Source organism: Uranotaenia lowii, chromosome 2, assembly GCF_029784155.1.
Source record: "Uranotaenia lowii strain MFRU-FL chromosome 2, ASM2978415v1, whole genome shotgun sequence".
NCBI lineage: Eukaryota > Metazoa > Arthropoda > Insecta > Diptera > Culicidae > Uranotaenia > Uranotaenia lowii.
In genome coordinates, this window is record NC_073692.1 from 231,144,804 (window position 1) to 231,168,958 (window position 24,155).

A 24,155-nucleotide genomic window follows, 5' to 3' on the forward strand; every position below is an offset into this window, starting at 1 on the left:
TGTTTTTGTAGTCACGGGCTCGCAAGGCCCGCAGCTTACTCCACTATCTCGCAGGATGACCGTCGTGATGTTGCTGTTTTGGGTCCCGAACACCACCAGGACGTTGTTGCACTCCGCACGCCGCCCCTGACATGGAGAACAGACGCATACGGAGCCCCCTAACTCAGTCTGCATGCGACCAAAGCATCACCCGGCGTTGGGCACCCGATCTCCGCTAAGGTTGCTCGCACCCCAGCAAGCACCACGGGGAGGTAGAGAATCGGAGTTGCAGACAAGATGTGATATGACCACTACCCGAAGGTTGGGTGTATGGGGTCTAAAGTTGCACATTGTCTACCGTTCACTATTAGTATGAATCAACACGATCTTTTCAAATCGTTACCCACTTTGCAATGATCAAAAACAATAAAAATGGTTACAAACAAAATTATGTTTGTGTAAAACTACACAGCAGGACTTTACATTTTCACTAAAAGCATGCATTCAGCACATTGTGATGTGAAGATGCAATAGAAATACGATTAAATGTAAGGTTTCTCAAAACTTTATATAATGAATTTCACTGGATTGCTTGCTCTTAAACCACTGACCATACTGACTGGACACTCGATTTCGTTTTCTGGTTAATTTGTCCAACAGTACGCGCAGTCGTTCATAAATTGTACGACTTGGAACGAGCCAATCAACTGAACGGAAGCTCATCGATGGCACTTCACGAGGTTCTTGTCTGAGTGCGCTTCTTTTCTGCCTGTACATCAATAGTCTACCGAACGCTCTGATGAAATGCCAATACCATCTCTACGCTGATGATTTACAGCTGTACATCTCTGGCTCTGTTAGCGAAGTATTTAAACCACCTCAACGAGAAGTTAATCAAGATCTGAAAAGAATCGTGCAATGGTCCAATAACAACTGTCTCGTACCCAACCCGAAAAAGACCCTAGCTATTGTGTTCAGTAAAACCGGAACAATTATGCCTAACGTGGCATTAGTTTTTAGAGGAGAATGGTGCCACTTCTCCTTTAAAAATTAATGCTACGTTAGGCATAATTTTTCCGGTTTTACTGAGCACAATAGCTAGAGTCTTTTTCGGGTTGGGTACGAGACAGTTGTTATTGGACCTCAATCTCAGTCAAGAACCTTGGAATTTACATGGACGTCAACCTCTCATGGACCCAGGAAGTGAATGACGTCGTAGCAAAGGTTTTCGGTACTCTCAGAACCTTTCGTCGTTTCTCTTCCGTACTATCTCGACCTACTCGTCTCAAACTGATTTAATCCGTGATAGTTCCTTTGCTGACTTACTGTCGCAGTAATCTTATCTATTATCTATTATCCTGGATTAAGAGGTGCTCTCAAGAAGCGACTAAATATGTGTTTTAACTTTTAAGTCAGCTGTACCACTGACCACACTGACATGACACTTAGAATTTAACCATTTTCTGTCTAATTTTTTGTTGTCAGATTTTGCAGGTTCGCAATACCGACGGCAGGTGGCGAACCTGAAAAATTTAACAAAAAATGCCCTGTAGGAAAAATGGTCCTGTTTAGCCCGATTTTATCGTAGAAATTGCGTGTTTTATGTTGAAAGTTGGGTGGCATTTCCTAACTGGGATAGCATTTCTTCAAATCGATCGATGCGCACTCTGTAATCGACATTGCGTACTGTTGGAAAAATTATCCAGAAAACGAAATCGAGTGTCCAGTCAGTATGGTCAGTGGCTGTACTGCCTGTTTTCAGCCTCCGGGACAGAGACTCGACTCAACGCGTTCGGAAATTCATCCTTGGTCACGAGCTGGACTCCAATTATCAACTGCGAATACCTATGCTGTTTTATGCGACAAGTTTCTCACAACATTCTTCCAAGATATGTTACCCAACATTTGCAAAGAGGACGTCAAGAGAGGACCCAATGTTTCATCATTTCGAAGCATGGTACATCTGGAAGGAAAAGCGTGCTTGTTTTTGAGGTGTCGCTTTGGCATGAAACACCTATCTCCGTCAAGAAAAAGCTCTCATATAACACATTCAAAACCACATACAAAGTCTTGCTGCAATAATCATCTTTTTTTTCGTTTCGTTTGTTATTTTAACCCTCCAAAGCTGTTCGGGTCAATATGACCCGAAGCGCACATTTCAAACATCTTTATCATCATTCCAATATACTGAAGAACTGGGAATTTTGACAGATCAAGTATGTTCTATGAATAATGATAAAATTAACGACCAAAAATTAAAACTTGAGTTTTGAAAATCGGTTCATTGGGAAATGAAAAACAGCTAAGCAAAGCCAAAATTGGATGTCGTTTTTTTTAAGTAAGATTTTTTTTTCTACCGGAAGATCTGAGATAGCAGTAAAAACTTTCATTGGACCCCAATATATCTAAACATTGTCGGATAGATGGATTCTTGACGATTTCAAACATCAATGAAACACTTAAATACAGAAAAGTTGCCAGAAGTTATGAGCATTTTAAAAATAAAATTGATTTTTTGGACTTTTTAGTTTCTGAACCAGTTTCTGATAACCTGGTAATATATATCGACTTAATTTTGAAATATTGAGTAATAAGAATAAATTACCTATACAATGAATATAACATCATCAAAATCGGTTAACATTTACAGCCAGGAGAACGAAATTAAACCACAACTCAATTTTCTCCGAAACGAATATTTAGCGAACGGCTTTGGAAGGTTAAATTAGATATATCATACGTACTCTTTCAAGAGTACTTGTACTCTTTTCGATCGCGAAATGGGTGTACTCTTCTTTTTGTGAAATTTTACCAAATTCAATAAACATGCGTTTTTAATCGTTTAAATTGTGAGCGCGATAAGCGCCTTTGACTATGCAAACAGTAATTAATATCCAATAAATTTAGGTATAGAACAAGAATATTTTAAAAGAAAATTCATAATTGTCATTTAAGTCACATAACATCCAAGATATTAACAGTATTCGATAAAATTGAAATATCTCGGTGCCGCCTCAGATAGCACAAAATATGTACAGTTGAACACCGCTTATCCGAGCTGCGTAATCCGAGCCACCATTTTAATCAAAATCCATGTAAAAATGTGTCTTATCATCGCGATATATTATTAAGCTATTAATATGACGTTTTTGCAAGTTTGAAATATAAATTTGACAGAAACTTCGAATAAATAGAATAATATAATCCATGTAAGAACCAGAGCAATTATGGATAGGGTTTGTCATATTTCGATTAATTAAAGGTTTTACTTATCCGAGGTGGTCCCTCCTCCGACAACCTCGGGTAAACGGGGTTTGGATAAATCATCGCAATATACTCTTTTTGGTGTCGCGGGATATGGTAACCCTAGGTTAAATTACCTCCAATACTTAGTTTTTGTTTGATTTGGTTTTAATTCATTATTAGTTAAAAATACTGTTTATTCATTCCATTGTTCTTTTTTCTTTCCAAATGAAATCTCCTTGACCTGATACAATTTAATTTTACAAAAAGGTTATCGTCACTGAATAAAGAAACAATTACAATTACAAATACAATTACATTTATATGTAAAGGTTTCAGCTAGAAAAAAAAGTCGATGTGTCATATGAGGATGTGAAAATAATCTGTAATTAATCGATGTGAGAAGTTAATGTACTCATATAAAAAAAAACATTTTAAATCGCTATCTCCACTAGAAAAACTAACGAATATTAACAAATTCGTTTTCTTAATGTTGTTATTGTTTTCAAAATTTCCGCAGATGCTTCGTGGATCGAGGCGAATAAGGAACTCATAAATCTTGCGAATCTCGTTTTACAGCACCCATTTTTAGCGGACATCCAGCTGCCTGTCAAAAAACCCGCCCCACAATCAGTAATCGAAGAAATTAAGTTATCTCGAAGAACCAAACCGCTACTCTGGGACACGCTTTCCATCAGCCTGATGCTCGTGTGTTGTTTGTGATGAATGCTGGATGTTGTGATCTGCAGTCCTGTCTGAATTGCGTTGCGACTTTTGGCGAAATGTGCTATAAAGAATAGGCGACTTTCTCATTGTAAATTCAAGAAATTTATTGATGCGAAAAAGTTTCTGACTGATTGCGGATTGATTGCTGGTAGTTCGAACAAAAGAGCTCAATCTTTCGAAATAGGTCAAGCGACGAACCCTGATTGAGCTTCCTGCCGGAGTTTCGCAGTTCAAAATCCGGTTTTGTGGCATATCAAAATTCTTGAGTGTCTGTAGCTCCGACTGATTTACAACCATCTGCTTAATTAACAAAAACCGTATACTTGAAACGATATAAATCGGAAGTGGGGCATTTTGATAAAATCCGTTAAAAGATCTGTAGACCGATAGTTTATAAAAATAAACTTCTTACGTAATGAACTTGTAATATGATCTTAAAACTCGTTTGATTAAAAATATCTGATTCAAATTTTAATTATTGTTTCCTTCTGCTTCACATGAGCAGGAACGAACATCCAATGGGTGCTGGTCAAAAAACCCGATCAACGTCTCCCAGCTCCCAGAATACAAGCATGAACAAGAGTTGTATAAATTATTGAAACAAATCGCTGACCAGCAAATGTACAGTTAAGTTACAAATATCCTCGCTCCCCGTGATCAGAACACATTTATTAACTCAACATGCGCCAAGAAGCAAACAACCAAAATTCCTAATTTTAAGTTATAGGGCTTACATTGATCACTGCCGCAATTTTCGTGCACATTATTTATATTTGCTCCCCTCCTTGTGCCCAATTTCCGATTACTTTTCGAAAACCCAAAAATAAGAAAAATAAATAAACAAAACTACCATTTATGGTTGCCGCGAGAAAAATAGCATCCTGTAAAGACGAAACCAAAACCTCCTTTTTCATTAAAATTTATGACACTCTTCCTGGGCCGTGCACGCAGAGCTTTTTTTCTGGCTCTGGTAAAATGTTCTTAATTATAAAGAAGTGTTTGAACTGTGTTATTTCTAGCCATCATTTATGAGAGGGCGTAAGTGATCAAAACCCTTTGTTTGAGCAACCCAAGCTGATATTTGCTTACATGAGTACTTTTGAACCTTTGGTCTTCATTTTTTTCGTCGTTCTGGATTCCGAAGCCTCATTCGCGAATTAACGGAGATTCGTATAGAATGTACTGGCGAATGAGAAAAAAAATCGGGAAATAATTCTGCTGGACCAGTGAGTTCAGATGAGGATTATCATTGTGCCAGAAATACGAAATCGATAAATTCTAGCATTGACCCGCTTGGAGGCTCGTTGCTTTCTTGCGTGTTCCTGTTGAGGATATTTTTCATTTATTTTCGTCCGAATTTGGCCGTCGCCCGTCGTTTAACTTTTGAGCCCCAAGCATGATCTTGAGAAACCATCAAGATAACTCGAGATATTCGAGGCATTATGATATTTGTTTCGGACAAGCTGGAACAAGTTCTGGTGGCGTTGTTGAATTTTGCAGTTTTAATTAGTCCGACTTTGTGTCGGCGAAGTATTGTACAGTTACAATTTTTGAGGCAAAGCTGAAGACACTTTCTTCACGGAGAATAAAGTATAGTATTTCCAACAATAATCCACTTATATTCAATCATATTTCTGATTAATTCTCGGCTAACTATAAATATTAAACTTTCAACTACAAGAACAATTGATTATCTGAAAGTCTTTGTGCGTTCAACTACATGTAATAGATGTAAATAAAGTTGTATGATAGATTTTACGCATTTGATTATAAATATAATAGATTCCACTGTAGTGATATGATTGATTTTATGCATTTAACTATTAATATAATATATTCAACTATAATCGTATGATTGATTTTATAATAAGTATAATAATTTCAATTATGTTTTTCTGATTGCTCTAACTATAAATATATTAGATTAAATTATATTCATATGATTGATTTCGCGGTGAACAAATATATTCATGGTAGAAATTAAGTTTTTGGAAGTGTGATACATATTTATTTTTCAGCATAATTTTATGTTTTTAAAAATATTTTTTATTCCAGGCAAATACTACATTTCAACAATTAAAAAGCGTTAATACTGTACGTGGTTCATTCCTCCATGTCTACCAATAAATTTAACTCTGTAGGTTGATGCAGTTTGGATGGCGTAAGGATTGAATGGCAATCACTAAGTAAGACTTGTGTCTTTACCGGCATCATTTGTTTCTCCCACGTCTTTATCAGAACTTGATGTTGCCACCTTTATGTCATCCGATTAAGAAATTGTTCCCTGTGAGCGAGCCGCAAGGTATTAGATGATAAACCTGTGGTAAATAAATATTCAATCGTATTAAAATAGTCATTCAGTAGAACGCTTTCAATTTAAACCAACCTCTCGAAGAACGGTTCTGGCAATCAAGAAAGACGGATTGGCCATCAACCGATGTCCACTTCTTTCCCATGCAACCCCATGCGTTAACGAATTTGCTTTGACTTTTCCGTAGCCATCTATCACCTGCAGAGGTTTCCCGTTGAATCGACTAATTCTGCGTTCCGTGCCTCGACCTAGAATAATCAAAACACAAGCAATTAAATAATATTGGACTTCGGGAAATAAATTAACTCACCATGCAGAGACACTCGACTTAATTTCTATAAATCTGGATTCGCTTCAGCGAGAGGTAATTCTGTTCTTCGACAGAATGTCACAGAGCTCGACTTTCTCCAGATTCGGGGACAATTCGTTTTAGTGCCGAAGTGCATTCTTCGCGGCTTGGAATAGCAGTGGTGCCAACGATGAAATACCCTTAAATTAAAAATATCCTTTATATTAAAAAAAAATATATACAAATTAATTCTTACCTGCTGCTTGACGAGCAGCTTTTCATTCTCCGACCCGCTGGACTTTCAGTCCGGATGGTTAAAGGTTGCATACTGGAATCGTTGATAGGGTTGAAACTTATTCCTGTGGAAGCAACAGTATAGTGATTTCCTGTTTCCTAACAAGCATTCAGTGGTCTCTTCCCATGGCCAAATAATCGTATCACTGCTGGTTGAAATCCTTCTGGGGGTATTTCAATTTTTGCAGCAGATTTTACCCCCCTGCAAGTCCTCCTGCTGGCAATTATGATTGTCCGGATGTTTGGCAATGTAATGTTACGCCACTTATAGATATATTTATTTTCCACGTCAACTATAAACCACTATTGTCGCCAGACTTTTGATGATGCCTAGCGTTTCCCCTTGCCGTTCTTTTAAATTTCTACATAATCCAGGTTCCGTAGAGAAAAATTGAGGGTTCCTGTAGATGGCCGTTTGCGGAAGATAATAGACGTGCACATTTAGACCCACCAATCAGCTCTCGTTGAAATGCACGTCGATTCCACATACTCCGTGAAAGATCCTTTGGTCTCGGAACCCAAAAATTCTTGAAAGGCACGATTTCGTTCCCGTCGCAAACAAAAAAAATGGTGGTATGTTCTGTTTCGATTCGGAGAAAAATAATTCTTTGGTGGTGCTTGGTTGTGGTGGTGGCATTGATTTTGGTCGTTAAAAATGATCAACAGTGGTGCCATTAAATTCAAATTTATATATTGTTAAAATATTTTGGAGATACTGTCAATTTATCAATTATACCATTACAGTTTAATCTTTCATATTTATGGTTAGATGGAAGAAATCAACTAGAAATGTATAGTACAATCTATTATATTTATCGTTGAATCAATTACAGTTGAATCTATTATCTTCATAGTTGATTGCGTAAAGTCAATCAGCAGTTTGTAGTTGTGTTTATTTTATTTATAGTTAAATGCGAAAAAATCAACTACATTGTGATGATAGGTGTAACTAGCTGAAATAATTGGAACAACAGTCGTCTTTTTTCTCCGTGTTAGCAGAGCGAAAATAATTATTTTGAATCGCGCCATATAGTCTTCCGACAGTTAAATTTTTAACTTGTAAAATATATGTTCTAAAAGATGTCAAAATGTATCGCGTTTATGTAGTAGGGATTTTATTTTTACTACAGAATAATAAATTTTATTTCAACTTGGAAACTCGTTCTAAAGGGTGATACGGTCAAAATTTGGTCAAGGGAAAATGCGTGTAAATCGGTGGAATCGTTTATTTAAAAAATAAAATTAAATTTCTTTTTCAAGTTTAATTAGTACAAAATTCAGGAAAAATAATCAGTTAGGCTTCCGCTTTTCCAAATCCGAATTGCCGGGTCTTACGTTTAACCTCTGCCATCAGATTTTGTACAGCCACCTTGTCCATCTTCTTCGCCGCAGAAAGCCAGTTTGCCTTGAACTGCTGCTCGTCTTTAGCAGTTTTTTTGGTCTTCTTCAGGTTCCGCTTGACAATAGCCCATTTTTTCTCAATTGGGCGGAGCTCTGGCGTGTTGGGAGGGTTCTTGTCCTTGGGAACCACCTGCACGTTGTTGGCGGCGTACCACTCCATGGCCTTTTTACCGTAATGGCAAGATGCCAAATCCGGCCAAAACAGTACGGAACAACCGTGTTTCTTCAGGAAAGGCAGCAGACGTTTATTCAAACACTCTTTCACGTAAATTTCTTGGTTGACAGTCCCGGAAGCTATGAAAATGCTGCTTTTCAAGTCACAGGTACAGATGGCTTGCCAACCAGATATTTTTTCGCGAACTTTGACAGTTTGTGCTTGAAAATATCTGCTACCTTTCCCCTTCCTTTTGCCGTATAAAACTCTTGTCCCGGAAGCTGCTTGTAGTCGGCTTTGACGTAGGTTTCGTCGTCCATTACCACGCAGTCAAACTTCGTCAGCATCGTCGTGTACAGTCTCCGGGATCGCGCTTTGGTCGTCCTATTTTGTTTATCATCGCGATTTGGAGTCACTACCTTCTTGTAAGTCGATAGTCCGGCTCCTTTTATTGGCTCGATGCACGGTTGTGGCGATACACCCAGCTTATTTGCGGCATCTCGGAGAGAGAGGTTAGGGTTTCGCTTGAAACTACCGGCAACTCTCTTTGTCGTTTCAGCGGCTTCCGGTTTTCGATTTCCCCTCGATCCAGACTTCCTGGCTGTCGACAAACGTTCCCCCGACATTTGTAACGGTTGATTTGGCAACTTTTAGCGATTTTGCCAGCTTTGCGTGCGAGTAGCTCGGATTTTCACGATGCGCGAGCAAAATCTTGATACGCTGCTCTTCTTCCCTGGACGGCTTTTTGACAACTGAAGAGTGAGTTCCAAAATCAAAATAGGAGCAACATCCCAATAAACATGAATCGGCAGAGAGGTAACTCAAATCGACAGAGGGATCGTATCGATCTCTCTTGCGATTTTGCATCATCTAATCGGCAGAGAGGAACACGCCATACGCGTGCCTTGGGTGAGTGACACGAAATAATCTAAGACACGCCCTCCAGAGAAACACACGAAAACAATCCGAATCGTGTTTGTATGTTTCTCTTTGAGACGCGTGTTTGCCTGCCTGAGAAGTCGACTGCTACGATTGAAAGCACGCATATAAAAAAGACGGGGATAAAGTGCGAGCACACCGTACGAGTGTACGATTCAAACTGATTTCGCATGTACGCATTCGTATTCGTTGCCTCTAGCTATCTCAGCAGGACAAACTGAATGAGAATATTTGCGTTCTCGGAGTGTCGCCGAAATGAACCGTTTTATTCTAAGTCCGGTGACTCAACACTCAATTTTTTGCATGCTATGACGATTTCTGAGAGGACGCGCTTACCGGGATTCTACACACACACACACACCTTCCAAATGAGGGGTGTTCAGGTTTTTTAAATGCAAAATTGAAAGAAATACGTCAAGTTGATATTGAAAGAAAATCGGCTTTCTGGGACTTTTTTTTCCTGCTACTCAGTGGCTTACGATATGCGGAGCTGGAAAAGGCAGTTAAACGAGCTTGTAGACGAGACAAGAGAGCCTGGACAAACTCCCTAGCCGAAGAGGGAGAAAGAGCCGCCGCCAATGGAGATATCCGATTACATTATGACATTTCTCGCCGCCTCAGTGGTTCAAGGACTAATGCAAGAATGCCGCTGAAAGACCGAGCAGGTCAGTTATTGACCGATCGAACAGATCAGCTCAAACGATGGACTGAGCACTTCGAACAACTCTTCCGAGTCACGAATAGCGATGGCCAACAGAATCCGCAGCTCGAAGCGCCAACAGTAAGTCGCATAAATGGCGTCAACTCGGAAGCGCGTTCGCTGGCTGAAATAGAAGCGGCAATCAAAAACATGAAATCCAACAAAGCACCTAGGATCGATTGCATCCCTGCTGAAACGCTGAAAGCCGACCCTGCCCTGTAAGCACAAATGTTGCACCGTCTTTTCGCTGACATCTGGGATACTGCAACATTCCCGGCCGACTGGATGCAGGGTATCCTCGTAAAGGTCCCGAAGAAAGGAGACCTGACAGAGTGCGGTAACTGGCGAGGCATAAAGTTGATCTGTACAACCCTCAAAGTACTCTGCAAAGTGATCCTGAACAGGATCCAGGAGAAAATTGACGCTACACTCCGACGGCAACAAGCTGGATTCCAATCCGGACGATCATGTGTGGACCACATCACAACGCTACGAATCATACTGGAACAAATCAACGAATTCCTGGACTCTCTTTTGCTGGTTTTCGTTGGTTTCGAAAAAGCATTCGACCGACTTAACCATGAAAACATCTGGGCGGCTCTAAGGCGACGAGGGGTCCCAGAGAAACTAGTCCATCTCATCGAAGCACAATACGAGGCATTTTCGTGCAAAGTCTTGCACGATGGTGTCTTGTCCGAACCAATCCCGGTAACTGCTGGAGTGAGACAAAGATGTATCTTATCGCCGCTACTTTTTCTCATCGTAATGGATGAGATTCTGACTGGATCAATCGACTGTGCACCGAACCGAGGTTTGCCGTGGAATCCTTCAACAATGGAGCAACTGAACGACCTTGACCTGGCTGACGATATTGTTTTGCTCGCTCAAACACAACCGGATATGCAGAGCAAACTTGACGACCTCACCGAAAGTTCCAAGGCAGCAGGTCTCAAAGTCAATGTGGGAAAGACCAAGTCGATGGAGATCAACACAGGAAATCCCTTTAGTTTCATGATAGCTGGGCAACAAATTGAGAAAGTGGAGTGCTTCCAGTATCTTGGTAGCCAGATAACGCCTGATGGTGATACCAGGAAAGACATCGAAACCCGGATCAGAAAGGCCCGATTTGCGTTTGTGAGTCTCCGAAACATCTGGCGGTCACGCCAGATCTCTCTACGAACGAAAATCCGAATCTTCAACTCAAACGTCAAATCCGTATTGCTGTACGGGTGTGAAACTTGGTGCACATATGCGGTAACGACGCGAAAACTGCAAGTATTTGTAAACCGCTGCCTGCGGAACACCATCCGCGCTTGGTGGCCTGGCAACTGGATCTCAAATGAGGAACTACATCGCCGGTGTTATCAAAGGGCGCTAGAAATCGAGATTCGGGAACGTAAGTGGAGATGGATTGGGCACACGCTGCGGAAAGACGAAAACGAGATTTGCAGAGAGGCGCTAGATTGGAATCCAGAAGGTCATCGAAGAAGAGGCAGGCCCAGAAATTCGTGGCGGCGAAGCCTAGCCGCTGAAATCCGAATTGTCGACGAGAATCTTGACTGGGACCAGGTGAAGACGCTGGCTCCGGATCGTCAACAGTGGAGGTCTTTTACCACGGCCCTATGCACCGGTGGATCGGCGCGGTATCATTAAGTAAGTAAGTACTCAGTGGCTTTGTATGTATGGAACATTCCAGAGTTTGTTAATAACATAAATAAAAAATCGCTTTAAATGACATGTTAATCAAAAAACATAACACTAGTTTACAGAATTTTTGAACTGAAAATAAAAATTTCTAGTGTAAAATCGTCCGCTGAATTCAAAAATGAAATTGAAAAAGTCTCGGCAGAACAGTTTTCGAGTAAGATTTACTTTAATAATGATATTTTTCTTAAAAAATCTTTTACATAAATCAATAAAAACTCTCGGGCTATATCAAATCAATTTTAGGTTTATTTTCATCATATTGAAGGCAAATAAATTTGCTATCGAGCATCTGAACTTCACATTTGTATAAATAAGATAATGTAAATCTGAAATAAATAAGACAGAATTTCTATCATCAGTGAACATTCATGGTCTATATTTGTGACTAGACCGATCACTGTCTACTGCATGAACTATGAATGCATTGAGAAAAAAAATTGTTTATGAAAATAATAACATTATGTTAGAAATGGAATTAATGCTTAACTGCGATCTAACTGTCTACGTCGCGTGAACTTTCTCAACCCGACAACATCGTTCAATGACCCCGACAACCCAGGAGCAACAAAATTGAAACGAAACGAGCCCAAAAGCGATTTTAGCAATAAAATTTCGCAATTCTAAACCGTCCCATCTCCCCCTGCCCGAAGATGTCCGCAGAAGCATCCGGTTGATCTTGAACTTGTTGAACAGATTCATTTCTTCTCCCGATCTCTAGTCACGAAATGGAAGCAATTTATGCAAACGACGATGTTGCCAATCGAACGGGTGGAGCGTCTGTCTGAAAATCGAGCATCATGTGTAAACAGCGATAAAAACGAGATACGTAACGCAGTTGGTGGTAGAGTTTTGATAAAACATGAGGCCTTCCTTTGGAATTAGGAAATCTGATTGTTTGGTACAAATGATAACATGGAAGAATGCAAGAAAATAATAAGCGATAAATTTATACAAATTATTGGCAATTAGAAGCAATTTGAACTGCCGTACAAATTCAAGTTCAGCCTTAATCTTAGATAAGATAGTACTCTAAAAAATATATATCTTTATTTTGAGACAAATTTGCTGAACTTTCTCTCTAAAAATTTAATAGAAAAACTCCCACAATAATCTTCAATTTTTTTTTACCGATATTAACAGGCTATCGTTAAATGAAAATTTGACATCACGCGGATCAAGCTAGTTGCCTTGCTTTAGAGATTTTTAGACTAAGCTGAGTCCTAATACTTGAGTTGAGAATACAAGACACAGTCTATGCAAGTCTTGCTTTATTCTGGCATTCGAGGAGAATGTGCGAGCCGACTACACAGTAAACGAAAATTACCGAGTTCGGTTTTTTTTTTTACCGAAATCATAACATGTGTTTATCGTTGAACTGTTCGGTAATTTTTTCGGTGAAAAATAAACGAACATCGGTAAATGAAGAATCGATTTACCGATGTTCGTTTATTTTTTACCGAAAAAATTACCGAACAGTTTAACGATTTTCACATGTTAGGATTTCGGTAAAAAAAAATTACCGAACTCGGTAATTTTCGTTTACTGTGTATAAAGAGTTAATTTCCTGTTAACTTGCGGGTCCACGTGAAGTTTTAAACATGAACCATTTAAGGAGAGAATAATGGTAGCTGGATTCAGAACACGGGTTAGAAACTATGTGATATTCTAGTAGACTGAGTCGATTTGGGGTCATTTTCGAATTTCTCAAACCCAGGGGTCTTAAAAGTTTTGTTTTGGTGTAAAACTGACCCATGATTTTTTGCAGAATTTTTAAGTAACGTTTACATGAATAAATTTGAACCTTCATGTTTGTATGGGGAAATTGAATATTTTGTTTTGAAAAATCAACATCATTTTTATTCCTTCTGTGGAATCGAGCCTGATAATGATTTTTGTACCAATTATAAATTCTTTAAAGCGCGTAATTTTTCTTCTAGCAATAGTGGTGTACAAAGGGCTATTGTTCCATGCAATTACAATACCCAATCGCTGAATTTCGATGGTCGGCCAAAAGCGTCCAAATCACGGTTAACGTCTTAGATGTCCACCGTATATCCGACTCGAAGGACCAATGCTCGGGAGGTACCAACCAAAAATTTCCTCGGGTCGGGTCGGGACAGATGAGGTCGTTGCCACTCATGATGCACGTTCACAGAGTGATGTTCACTGAAAAATAGGTTTTTACGTTTTGCAAGTTTCGGATTTCTATCACTATAAATAACAACGTGTTTTAAGGGAAACAGCTAACAACACTAACAACATGTAACACGTTTTATTCTTAGATCCGAATCTAACTGCCGAATATCGCCGAATACTGCTGTCGCGTGGTAGAACTCTCCAGAGTTATGGAACTCCTCCGCCTTCCTACTCTGGGTAATTCGAATGGAAAAAAATGGAAATTGGGTGCCAAGACTTTTTTTTACTTACTTATTCGATGTTCCCGCGCCGATCCTCTGGTGCATAGGGCCGTGGTAAAAGACTTCCACTGTTGACGATCCAGAGCCAGCGTCTTCACTTGGTCTCAGTCAAGATTCTCGTCGACAGTTCGGATTTCGGCGTGTAGGCTTCGCCGCCACAAGTTTCTGATGGCACTGGCGATGTAGTTCTTCATTTGAGATCCAGTTGCCAGGCCATCAAGCGTGGATGATATTCCGCATATGTGCACCAAGTTTCGCACCCGTACAGCAATACGGATTTGACGTTTGAGTTAAAGATTCGAATTTTCTTCGTAGAGATATCTGACGTGAGCGCCAGATGTTCCGGAGACTCGCAAATGCAAATCGGGCTTTTCTGATCCGGGTTTCGATGTCTTTCCTGGTACAACCATCAGGCGTTATCTAACAACCAAGATACTGGAAGCATTCCACTTCCTCAACTTGTTGCCCAGCTACCATGAAACTGGAGGGATTTCCTGTGTTGATCTCCATCGAATTGGTCTTTCCGACATTGACTTTGAGACCTGCTGCCTTTGAACTTTCGGTGAGGTCGTCGAGTTTGCCATGCATATCAGGTTGTGTTTGGGCAAGCGAAACAATTTCGTCAGCTAGGTCAAGGTCTTTCAGTTGCTCCATTGTTGAAGGATTCCACGGCAATCCTCGGTTCGGTGCACAGTCGATCGATCCAGTCAGAATCTCATTCATTACGATTAGAAAAAGAAGCGGTGATAAGATACATCCCTGTCTCACTCCAGCAGTTACCGGAATTGGATCGGACAAGACACCGTCGTACAAGACCTTGCACGGAAATGCCTCGTATTGTGCTTCGATGAAATGGTCTAGTTTGTCTGGGACCCTCGACGCCTTAGAGCCGCCCAGATGTTTTCATGGTTAAGTCGGTCGAATGCTTTTTCGAAACCAACGAAAACCAGCAAAAGAGAGTCCAGGAATTCGTTGATTTGTTCCAGTATGATTCGTAGCGTTGTGATGTGGTCCACACATGATCGTCCGGATTGGAATCCAGCTTGTTGCCGTCGGAGTGTAGCGTCAATTTTCTCCTGGATCCTGTTCAGGATCACTTTGCAGAGTACTTTAAGGGTTGTACAGATCAACTTTATGCCTCGCCAGTTACCGCACTCTGTCAGGTCTCCATTCTTCGGGACCTTTACGTAGATACCCTGCACCCAGTCGGCCGGAAATGTTGCAGTATCCCAAATATCAGTGAATAGACGGTGCAACATATGTGCTGACAAAGCAGGGTCGGCTTTCAGCATTCAGCAGGGATGCAATCGATCTCAGGTGCTTTGTTGGATTTTTTATTGGTCTTCTATTCCAACCAGCAAGGGCGCTTCCGAGTTGATGCCATTCATGCGACTTACTGCGGGTTCTGTTGGCCATCGCTATTCGTGACTCGGAATAGTTGTTCAAAGTGCTCAGTCAATCGTTTGAGCTGATCTGTTCGATCAGTCAATAACTGACCTGCTCGGTCTTTAAGCGGCATTCTAGCATTAGTCCTTGCACCACTAAGGCGGCGAGAAATGTCATAAAGTAATCGGATATCTCCATTGCTGGCTGCTCTTTCTCCCTCTTCGGCTAGGGAGTTTGTCCAAGCTCTCTTGTCTCGTTTATCTGCCATTTCCAGCTCCGCATGTTGTGAGCGAGCGGCTTCTTTGGCTGAGCTTGTACAAGCTTGCTCAATTCCGACTTTCGCCTTTCTCCGATCATCGACCATCCTCCAAGTTTCATCCGACATCCATTCACTCCTTCTTCCACAAACTTTACCGAGAGTACCATGGCTCGTCGTGGTTAAGGTATTCTTGATTCCACACCACTGTTCTCCGACTGTTCCGTCTGTCGGCAGCTCCTCGAGATTCAAGCTGTTCAACGTATGCCATTTTCACCTCTGGATTTTCTAACCGGCAAACGTCGTATCGACGCGCGCCGTTGAACATGCGCAACTCTTAGTCAGATGAAATGTCTGACTGAACTACGTTTGTTGCGGACATCAAGAAGACTCCTTCTCCATTTTCGGCTGATGCAGATGTGGTTCTTTGATTTTCTGTTCGGCCATCTCTTGATACCCAAGTGACCTTATATGCTGGTCGATGGGGAAAGAGCAATCCGCCGATCACCATGTTGTTGTATGTATGTATGGTTCCCCCATCGGTAGCAAGGTTCTGCCTGTCTGTGTGGCTTGGCCTTCGAATTTCTTCTAGGGCCTTCACGGTCCGATGCTTCGTCGAAAGAAGGCATCCAACCCTCAGAAACCTACAATCCACCGATCACCATGTTGTTGTTGCCACAAAATTCTACAAACAGCTCTCCGTTTTCGCTCATCTATCCTAGGCCATGGCGCCCTATGATGCGCTCAAGGTCCTGATTGTCGGAAACAATCTTTGCGTTGAAGTCGCCCAAATGGATTTGAATGTTACCCTTTGGAATTTTCTCAACCAAGCTATTCAGTTGACTGTAAAACTGCTCTTTCTCCTGCAAATCGGCAACGTCAGTTGGCGCATAACACTGGACCATTGTAAGGTTTCTAACCCGTGCTCTGAATCTGGCTCCGATTATTCTTTCGTTTATCGGTTCCCATTTTATGAGGCCGCATGGGCCTGCTGGCTTAATAGGACCCCAACTCTTTGTTCCCGAGTAGCGTGTTCTCCTCGTATGCCACAGTAAAGCAGTACTTGCCCGGACTGTGTCTTGTGTTCTCCAGTGTTAGGCCAACGGACTTCGCTTAGTCTCAGAGTTTCAAGCTTGAGGCGGCTAACTTCTCTAGCAAGTTGAGCCAGCTTGCCGTGTTGGGCAGGGGTTAAAACGTTCCAAGTTAGAATTCGTGTCTATGTCGCCAAAGTTCCAGTTCGGTAATTTCTTTCTGATTCCGTAACAATTTAATAAATCGGGAGCAGTAGGTTGTTAGCCTAAGGTTCCTATCCCTCGATGGGGCTGCCATCTTGGACTTAGCTGGCGGGAGCCGCATTTCATAAATCCGGCCACTCGCTGCGAGACAGACGCTCTTTGAGCAGCCCCTGATCTGGAGAACAAACGCTCGGTTGTTGTTGAGATAGGAGTTGTGAATAAGATTAAGAGGTGATATGACCACTACGGGGCCTCGTGTTGCACAATATCCACACAATTTGCCAGCCGAATGGTGATGAACATGAAAACTTAAAATTAATTAAGAATCAAATTCCACAGAACCATTTTTGAAATTATCTCTCGGTTGTCAGTATTTGTGAATTACTGCCTGATGAATATCGTCCGCGCTTGGTGGCCAGCCAACTGATAACTTGAATTGTAGAAAGACGCTTGACTGGTATCAAGACGGGCATTGAAGAGAATCCGGCCCAGAAGCTCATAGCGTCGTATTTTATCCGCTAAAAACGCACACTTTTATGTCGGCCCTAGGCCGATCGTCGTGCCGGACTCCTAAATTGATAAATGAAGGTTAACAGGATTTATTTTCGAAGGCAGAAAATGCTACCTGAATCCATTTTTAGTAATATAATAATCAGATGCCTGATCGCTTACGTTTATTGGTACAATTATTGTTTTTTTTATTTAAATATTTTGTTCGTGATACTTTTACAGCCTACGGATAATAGGAATACGCCTCGACAATGATCTTTGCCCGTACGTGCAGGGAAGAGATAATGGTTCTGAAAAAATGGATCGGTGTATAAAGAGAAGACTTGAGATGATTAAGCACTAATCTCCTTCTGTCAACAGAACAGAAAATTTAGAAAATAAGTTACTAAACGGGCACATCTAGCCTAATACAGGTAACACTGCTGCAGAGCGCGTTCAGGTTTCGCATAAATATTTTGTCGAAATTTTGCATATTACAATAAAATGCATACAGCAAGAATGTGCCTTAATCACGGAAACGCATTAAGTAGTACCTAATTGTTAAAATTAAAAGGGAATTACAAAAGTGGAAAATTAAAATTCGTCTTCTTCTTTAGCTTTTTTAGGTGATTCATTAGCCAGAATTGTCTCAGCCTTGTTTTCGTCCATGCCAAGTGCCAACGTTAATAATCGCACCATGCATTTGTGTTCTTCCTTTTTGTCGACACCTGTTATTTAGAAAATATTTTGTGAAAATGCGCATAGTTGTAGACAACATCTTACGCTTACCTTCTTCCGTGACGTCTTTCTCCAGTTTCAGCTTGTCTTGAGCTATCGCCAGCATACCTTCTTCTATCGACCCTTCTGAAACCAGTTTGTAGATTGTAACAGGCTTCGTTTGACCCATTCGATGGCTCCGATCCTCAGCTTGTTTGTCGTTGTACGGATTGAAGTCGATATCATGTATAATAACCTGGAAGCGAGTGACATATATGAAGAATTTCTAATATTCCTAGCCTAAGCAAACAAATACTAACGGTGTCAGCAGCAGTGAGATTAATACCCAATCCACCAGCCCTAGTGGAGAGCAGAAACACGAAGATGTTCTTGTCGTTGGTATAGAGATCAATCATTTCCTGTCGATCAGTCACCACCGTTTGACCGTCCAATCTCAGGTATTCGTGTTTCCGAATTGACAGGTACTTTTCCATTATGTCTAGGATCATGACAAACTGGCTGAAAATAAGCACCCGGTGGCCTTCACTCTTGAGCTTAGGCAGCAGCTCGTCTAGCTGCCGAAACTTGCCGGATGCCAAAATCAATTGATCCGGTAGATGAAGATCATACAAACTCTAAAAGTATAATGAGAAAAATATTTGAAAGATTGAACTGATGAAAGGGATGTTAAGTTAAACGAACCGTGTATTTTTCCTTCAGCTGATATAACTTGAAGTCTGATAAATAGGCAATATCCAAAAAAATATCATCCGGATTGGTACACTTGTAATCGGAATCTCCAGCGAGCTTGCGAGCCATTTTGCGAACGTCCGCATCCGAGAAATAGTACCTGTGAATCAAACAAATTTTAACAAAATATGATGTATTTTATTCAGCAAGCAAAAACAATTAAAAAATACTACCTTAGAAGTAGAGGATGGTTGGCCAACTTTCGCATGTCCATCATAACCGACATTCCACTGATTTCGCTGCCGGATTTGAACACTCCGGTTGCGTTGGAATAATCCTGAACCATCGACATATATTTTTCCCTCTGCGAGTCCAGCATTGGTACTTTTATCTATAAAATAAAGATAATGTAGTATTGGTTTTCCAATAACGTTTGAAATTTACGACTTAACATACAATTTCTTCCGTTTTGGGTGGCAAGAAACTCAAAACATCTCGCTTAAGACGCCGCAGAATGAAAGGTTTCATAATCTGTTTTGCTCTCTCAATTTGTTTCTTTTCGAACGAACCTTGATCCTCTCCTTCTTTGGTTTTCTGAAAAGTGTAAACAATTTTTATTACATAGTTGCAACAATTTCGTATTAAAAAAATATTTAAACTTACATTCGCTTTGAACAGTGCCTTGACGTCTTCCACCTTGCCACCGAAAAGTTTCGGCATTACAAAACACAACAGCGACATCAATTCCAGAAGATTGTTTTGAAGAGGAGTTCCGGTCAGAAGGATTCGGCGTTCGGCACGGATTCTTAGCAAATTTTCGTACCTCTGGGTGGTCATATTCTTCAACATGTGAGCCTCGTCGAAGATAACATACTGGAACGGTGTAACACGCCACATCTTTTTCTCTTCTCCAGAGGCGCCCATCATGTGATAAGTTGTAAGAACCACATCCACATCGTCAATTCCGTTTTTGGCCCAATCTATCCGGATCGCACGGCGCTCCTCCTGACTGCCGTAGTATTTCATTACTATCAAATCGGGGCACCATTTTTTAAGCTCATTATCCCAATTGTCCAGGGTAGAGGATGGAACCACGATCAGTTCCGGATGCTCGATCAGATCGTTTTCTTTTAGCCAAGCTAGGAAAGCAATCACCTGAATGGTTTTGCCCAGACCCATCTCATCTGCCAATATTCCATTCATATCGTTCCTATGCATGACCGACAGCCAGTTCAATCCGACCATCTGATATTCGGCCAATTTGAAACCGTCTGGAATGTTGGAAGGTTGATCGACCAATCCTCCGCCAGCAGCAATGGCAGATTCAAGCTTTTGTACCATTTTTCGGCATTTGTTCATTATCGTTACAAGATTGTTCCGACGATTAAGGTATTCCTGGGCGTAATTTAAAATATCGGTCTGCAGAGATTTATGAGATTTCAATTTGTCCACCATATCATCCCAACCGTCAAACGGTCTTAATTCTGTAAGAAGGTCGATTTTCTTTGTGGACAATGTTTTAACTGCCGACAGTTCATTTACCGTAGATTTGTTCAAAAATTCAAAAACTTCTTTCCGATCGCGCGACATTCCATAGTTGGTGCCCTCATCGCTATCGTCGTCGCTGTCAAAAACGCGCTCTTGGGGTCGATCATCGTCGTCACTGTCACTGCCATCATTGATGGGCTGTAGGCGACGCTTCTTAGTCGGACGTTGCGCCAAATTGTTCAGTTCAGCTGCTTTCTGGATAATAGTTTGTTGGACTGTGGGTGCCGATGCCGGCGATGGGATGAACCGTCTTTTATTCGTTCCAGTGTAGCAGCTATCTTTAAGGGTCTCCAAAGATTTTTCTACGTCCCAGCCATTCTTCACCAGAACGTCCTGAACAGTCATGGTGTCAACGTCGGGACGCTCTGCCCGCACACGCTGCAGACAAAGCTCTTTCTGTTTGACCGTTAAAACCGGAGCTGGTGCCGGGTTGCTATTCGTTGAACTATTGGACGTCGCATTGGTGTCAGCTGGGGGAGTCGGGGAGGACCGAGACGACGAAATGGCCCCAACCGCCGGAATAGGAATAGGTGCAACTAGCAGTTTGTTGGCCGAAATATTGGGCGATTCCGGTTCGCTTTCACTGTCATCCATAACTTGAATGCGACTGCGACCCGTTGCTAGCGTGAGTTTGACACCATCTGGAAAATATGAAATTTGCTCTGAATTATTATAGGCAGTTGGCGTTCAGCTGCTAATTCACATGGTTCTTTGAACAGTTGCTGTTCTTAAGATTTTTGCGTAATGTTTCCGTATTTTGGTAAAAAAAGTATTCAGTAAAACTCCATGGTTTATCGGTTGAAATGAACTACAATAAATTTGATGCCCACGTTTTTTTTACATGGGACAGTCTTGCTTGGAATGGCAGCGGAGATCTTTAAAGCTCCATTTTGGTTCAAAACTTGTCCATGTTTTTTGCAGAATTTTAAAGTAACGTTTACATGAGTTAATCTACAATTTTAGGTTTGTATGGGAAAATTTTATGTTTTGTCATGAAAAATCGAAGTGATTTTTTATTTTCTGGGATGTATTTCCTATCAAGTTAGTCATTATTTATTTTATTTATTTATTTATTATACCATTTTTAATTTATATCACTATTCTCAAAATTAGCCCCACGGTGTTACGTTTCTCATGATTCCAGTACATAACCTCAAATTAAAGTCTCAACAAAAAGCTGGTCGGATTACGAATGAATACCACAAAATGAAATAAACCAAAACAAGCCAGAATTTTGAAAAAAAAAAAACCTCAAAATTCATACAAAAAAGTAGGTTATACACAGACTAAAAATTATTTTTTGTTTTAAATCAAAATTAGATTCCTAATTGCTTTCTACGTCTGAGATTTTGCGAATTGAAACTTATTTTAAAAAAATTGAACCAATCCTGCCAAAAATTGTTGTATTCGTCCTTGAATGTACAAGGATATCTTTCGCCAATAAATTTTGACGGAAAAACATTGGTTATTCCTAAAATACCTGTTCCTTCCGGTAGTGATCCGTTGACGCCACTATGCGTTGGCTTCCGGAACTGGCGCAGAGACATTTTTGCGAGCTAGTGAAGCAAAGTTTCACGTAAAAACTTGTAATTGAAGAATCACTTTCACGAACGACGCCGTCCAACAGCAGCAGAAGCAATTCTGGGAAAATTCACAATTATCGAAGGCGGAATTTCTTTCTCCGGGCAATTCTTTGCGATGCACGATTTTCAAATGTTCGAATCACTCGCGGAACCGATTTTAAAACAGTTAAATAACATCAAACATAACAAATTTGGAGCAAATTTCGCAACATGGAGCTTTTGTTTCCGAAAACCGCGAACAGATCCACGAGAAAGCGGTCGTTCAAAGCAAAACGAAGCAGAGGGCAAACGGAGACAAAAAAAGAGAAGGCAAAAACGCGATTGACGTTCGGAATTTTCGACCGGATTCGGAACGGCTGATCGAATTTCAATGACGAACACGCCGCAGACGAATTTTCAACCAATTCTACTCAATTATGAGTCAGTTCAGCTTCACGACGTACATGAATGAAATTTATTTGCTATTCCATCAAGTGGAAATTCTCTCTGACCAAAAACCATCCACTCTTTTTTAAAATTTTGAAAATAGCAATTTAATGCCACCTTACTGTAAAATTTAAACTATAAGAAAAAAAGGGTTTGTCATATTTTAAAACTTTGCTACCTTCAGAATGAAACACAACAAAAATTGATGAAGATGTCAAAGTTTTGTAATAATTAGTAAAGTATAAGACCATTTAGACGTTTTGTATTCATTTAAGTATTAATTATTTTCCTCTCATTGATTTTTTAATTTCGTTCCGCACTGAGGATCTCACACAGCAAAACACAAATTTGAGTTTTCTTTATCCTCCATTGCACAACTACCAGAACTGGACTAGTTTCATTTTTCAGTGTGAGTGGCGATTCGATGATTGTCGGTGATTTTCATTCTGCGTTCTGATTCTAGTCGATGATGGCTGCAGTTGTGTTCTAAAATACGCAGCCCTCCATCTGGAGAAAATCGGAATTAGTTAATTCGGGCTATTGTTAGACGAAATCCCTAATACTCGTTAGTAAATTAGAGAGTTGGTCGGTTCCAGTACCAACTATACATCAATGCGCCGGAGGAAGTGTCGCGAAGTGAATTCCGTGAATACGTAATATCGAGCGGTCAGTGAAAGAAGAAAAAACAACAAACGCCATTCCGACTTCCGGTGAAATACGCCGAGCAATCCTGGAGCTTTCGGTAGGTCATCGCTAGTGATGTCTGCGTTCCGTTGGCCTTTGAAGTATGGTTACTCCTCATGTTAATTATTAGGGGCATGGAAACGGGTAAGTGTTGATTGAAACATCTTGAAGACGGAGTAGTTATTATCTCTTAAAATCCCGTCCGAAGACGTTGTACAATGATGTTTTTTTTTTTGTTTTGCTAATTAATAAGCATGCAGTCCGTTGTCGATATCAATGTATGTAATGTTTATTTAATTTTAAAATAAGTTTAGGCAGCTATACTATTTTGTTGAGAGAAATTGGATTCATTCCAGCCAGGCATTCAAAAAAAAAAAATCGACCCCTTTATACTGCAACTAGTGATTTAAGTTCTGAGCTTCTGTCAATCTGTACAATAAGTTATTTGGGAGAAATTTCAATTGAACTAATACAAATTTGATTTTATGATTTTTAATGCTCTGTAATCATCACTTCTTTCAGATAATTGTTGCAACAAAACCTGTAAAAAACTAACTAATCAAACTTAACTTTCTTTTAAAATCTATTAGCACTCTATACTCGATGGTAAATACGAATCGTCGTATTTGTCGTAACCGGCCATTTCCATTCGGCTAAATAATGGCCTACTTAGTTGACCACGAAAAGGATATTCACGGGTTCAAGGTGCGAAATGGCCGGTTACGACAGTATTGTTTCCTTATACCGTTTGAAAACGCGCCATACGAAATTTCTTCAACTGTTTAGTTAGCCTAGATGCAGAGCACAATGGATTTTACAAATAACTTATCTGAATAACATTGTAACATAACGTTACATTCCTTTAAAAGAACAATTACCTACTTGCTCACTAAGAATGCTATATCATGAATTCACTAACTGATGCCTTAAATAAATCCAAATCTAAAACTGTGTTCAACTTTTTCTCTTCTTTCGCCTTCT

At 40.4% G+C, this 24,155-nt stretch overlaps 2 protein-coding genes and 1 long non-coding RNA gene across 3 annotated transcripts in view; 1 reads left to right on the forward strand and 2 right to left on the reverse strand.

Annotated features, from left to right (window-relative positions):
- Nucleotides 1-6,054: 6,054 nt before the first annotated feature.
- Nucleotides 6,055-7,620, reverse strand: LOC129750099 (uncharacterized). Its single transcript, XR_008738285.1, has 4 exons — nt 6,805-7,620; nt 6,570-6,748; nt 6,335-6,507; nt 6,055-6,266 (listed from the first exon to the last, which is right to left on the reverse strand). It is a non-coding gene; the product is annotated as an uncharacterized LOC129750099 (long non-coding RNA).
- A 10,047-nt stretch (nt 7,621-17,667) lies between these two features.
- LOC129745241 (SWI/SNF-related matrix-associated actin-dependent regulator of chromatin subfamily A containing DEAD/H box 1 homolog) lies at nt 17,668-22,339 on the reverse strand. Its single transcript, XM_055738186.1, has 8 exons — nt 21,962-22,339; nt 19,597-21,122; nt 19,390-19,527; nt 19,167-19,324; nt 18,946-19,093; nt 18,564-18,878; nt 18,316-18,499; nt 17,668-18,254 (listed from the first exon to the last, which is right to left on the reverse strand). Exons 1-8 carry the CDS (start codon nt 22,026-22,028, stop codon nt 18,121-18,123), a joined length of 2,670 nt encoding a protein of 889 aa, XP_055594161.1. The 5' UTR covers nt 22,029-22,339; the 3' UTR covers nt 17,668-18,120.
- A 592-nt stretch (nt 22,340-22,931) lies between these two features.
- LOC129745242 (glycoprotein-N-acetylgalactosamine 3-beta-galactosyltransferase 1-like) overlaps nt 22,932-24,155 on the forward strand; it is a 43,440-nt gene continuing 42,216 nt past the window's right edge. Inside the window, exon 1 of the mRNA XM_055738187.1 lies at nt 22,932-23,318. The gene's annotated coding sequence lies outside the window, so the exon portion shown is untranslated. The remainder of the gene's footprint in view (nt 23,319-24,155) is intronic.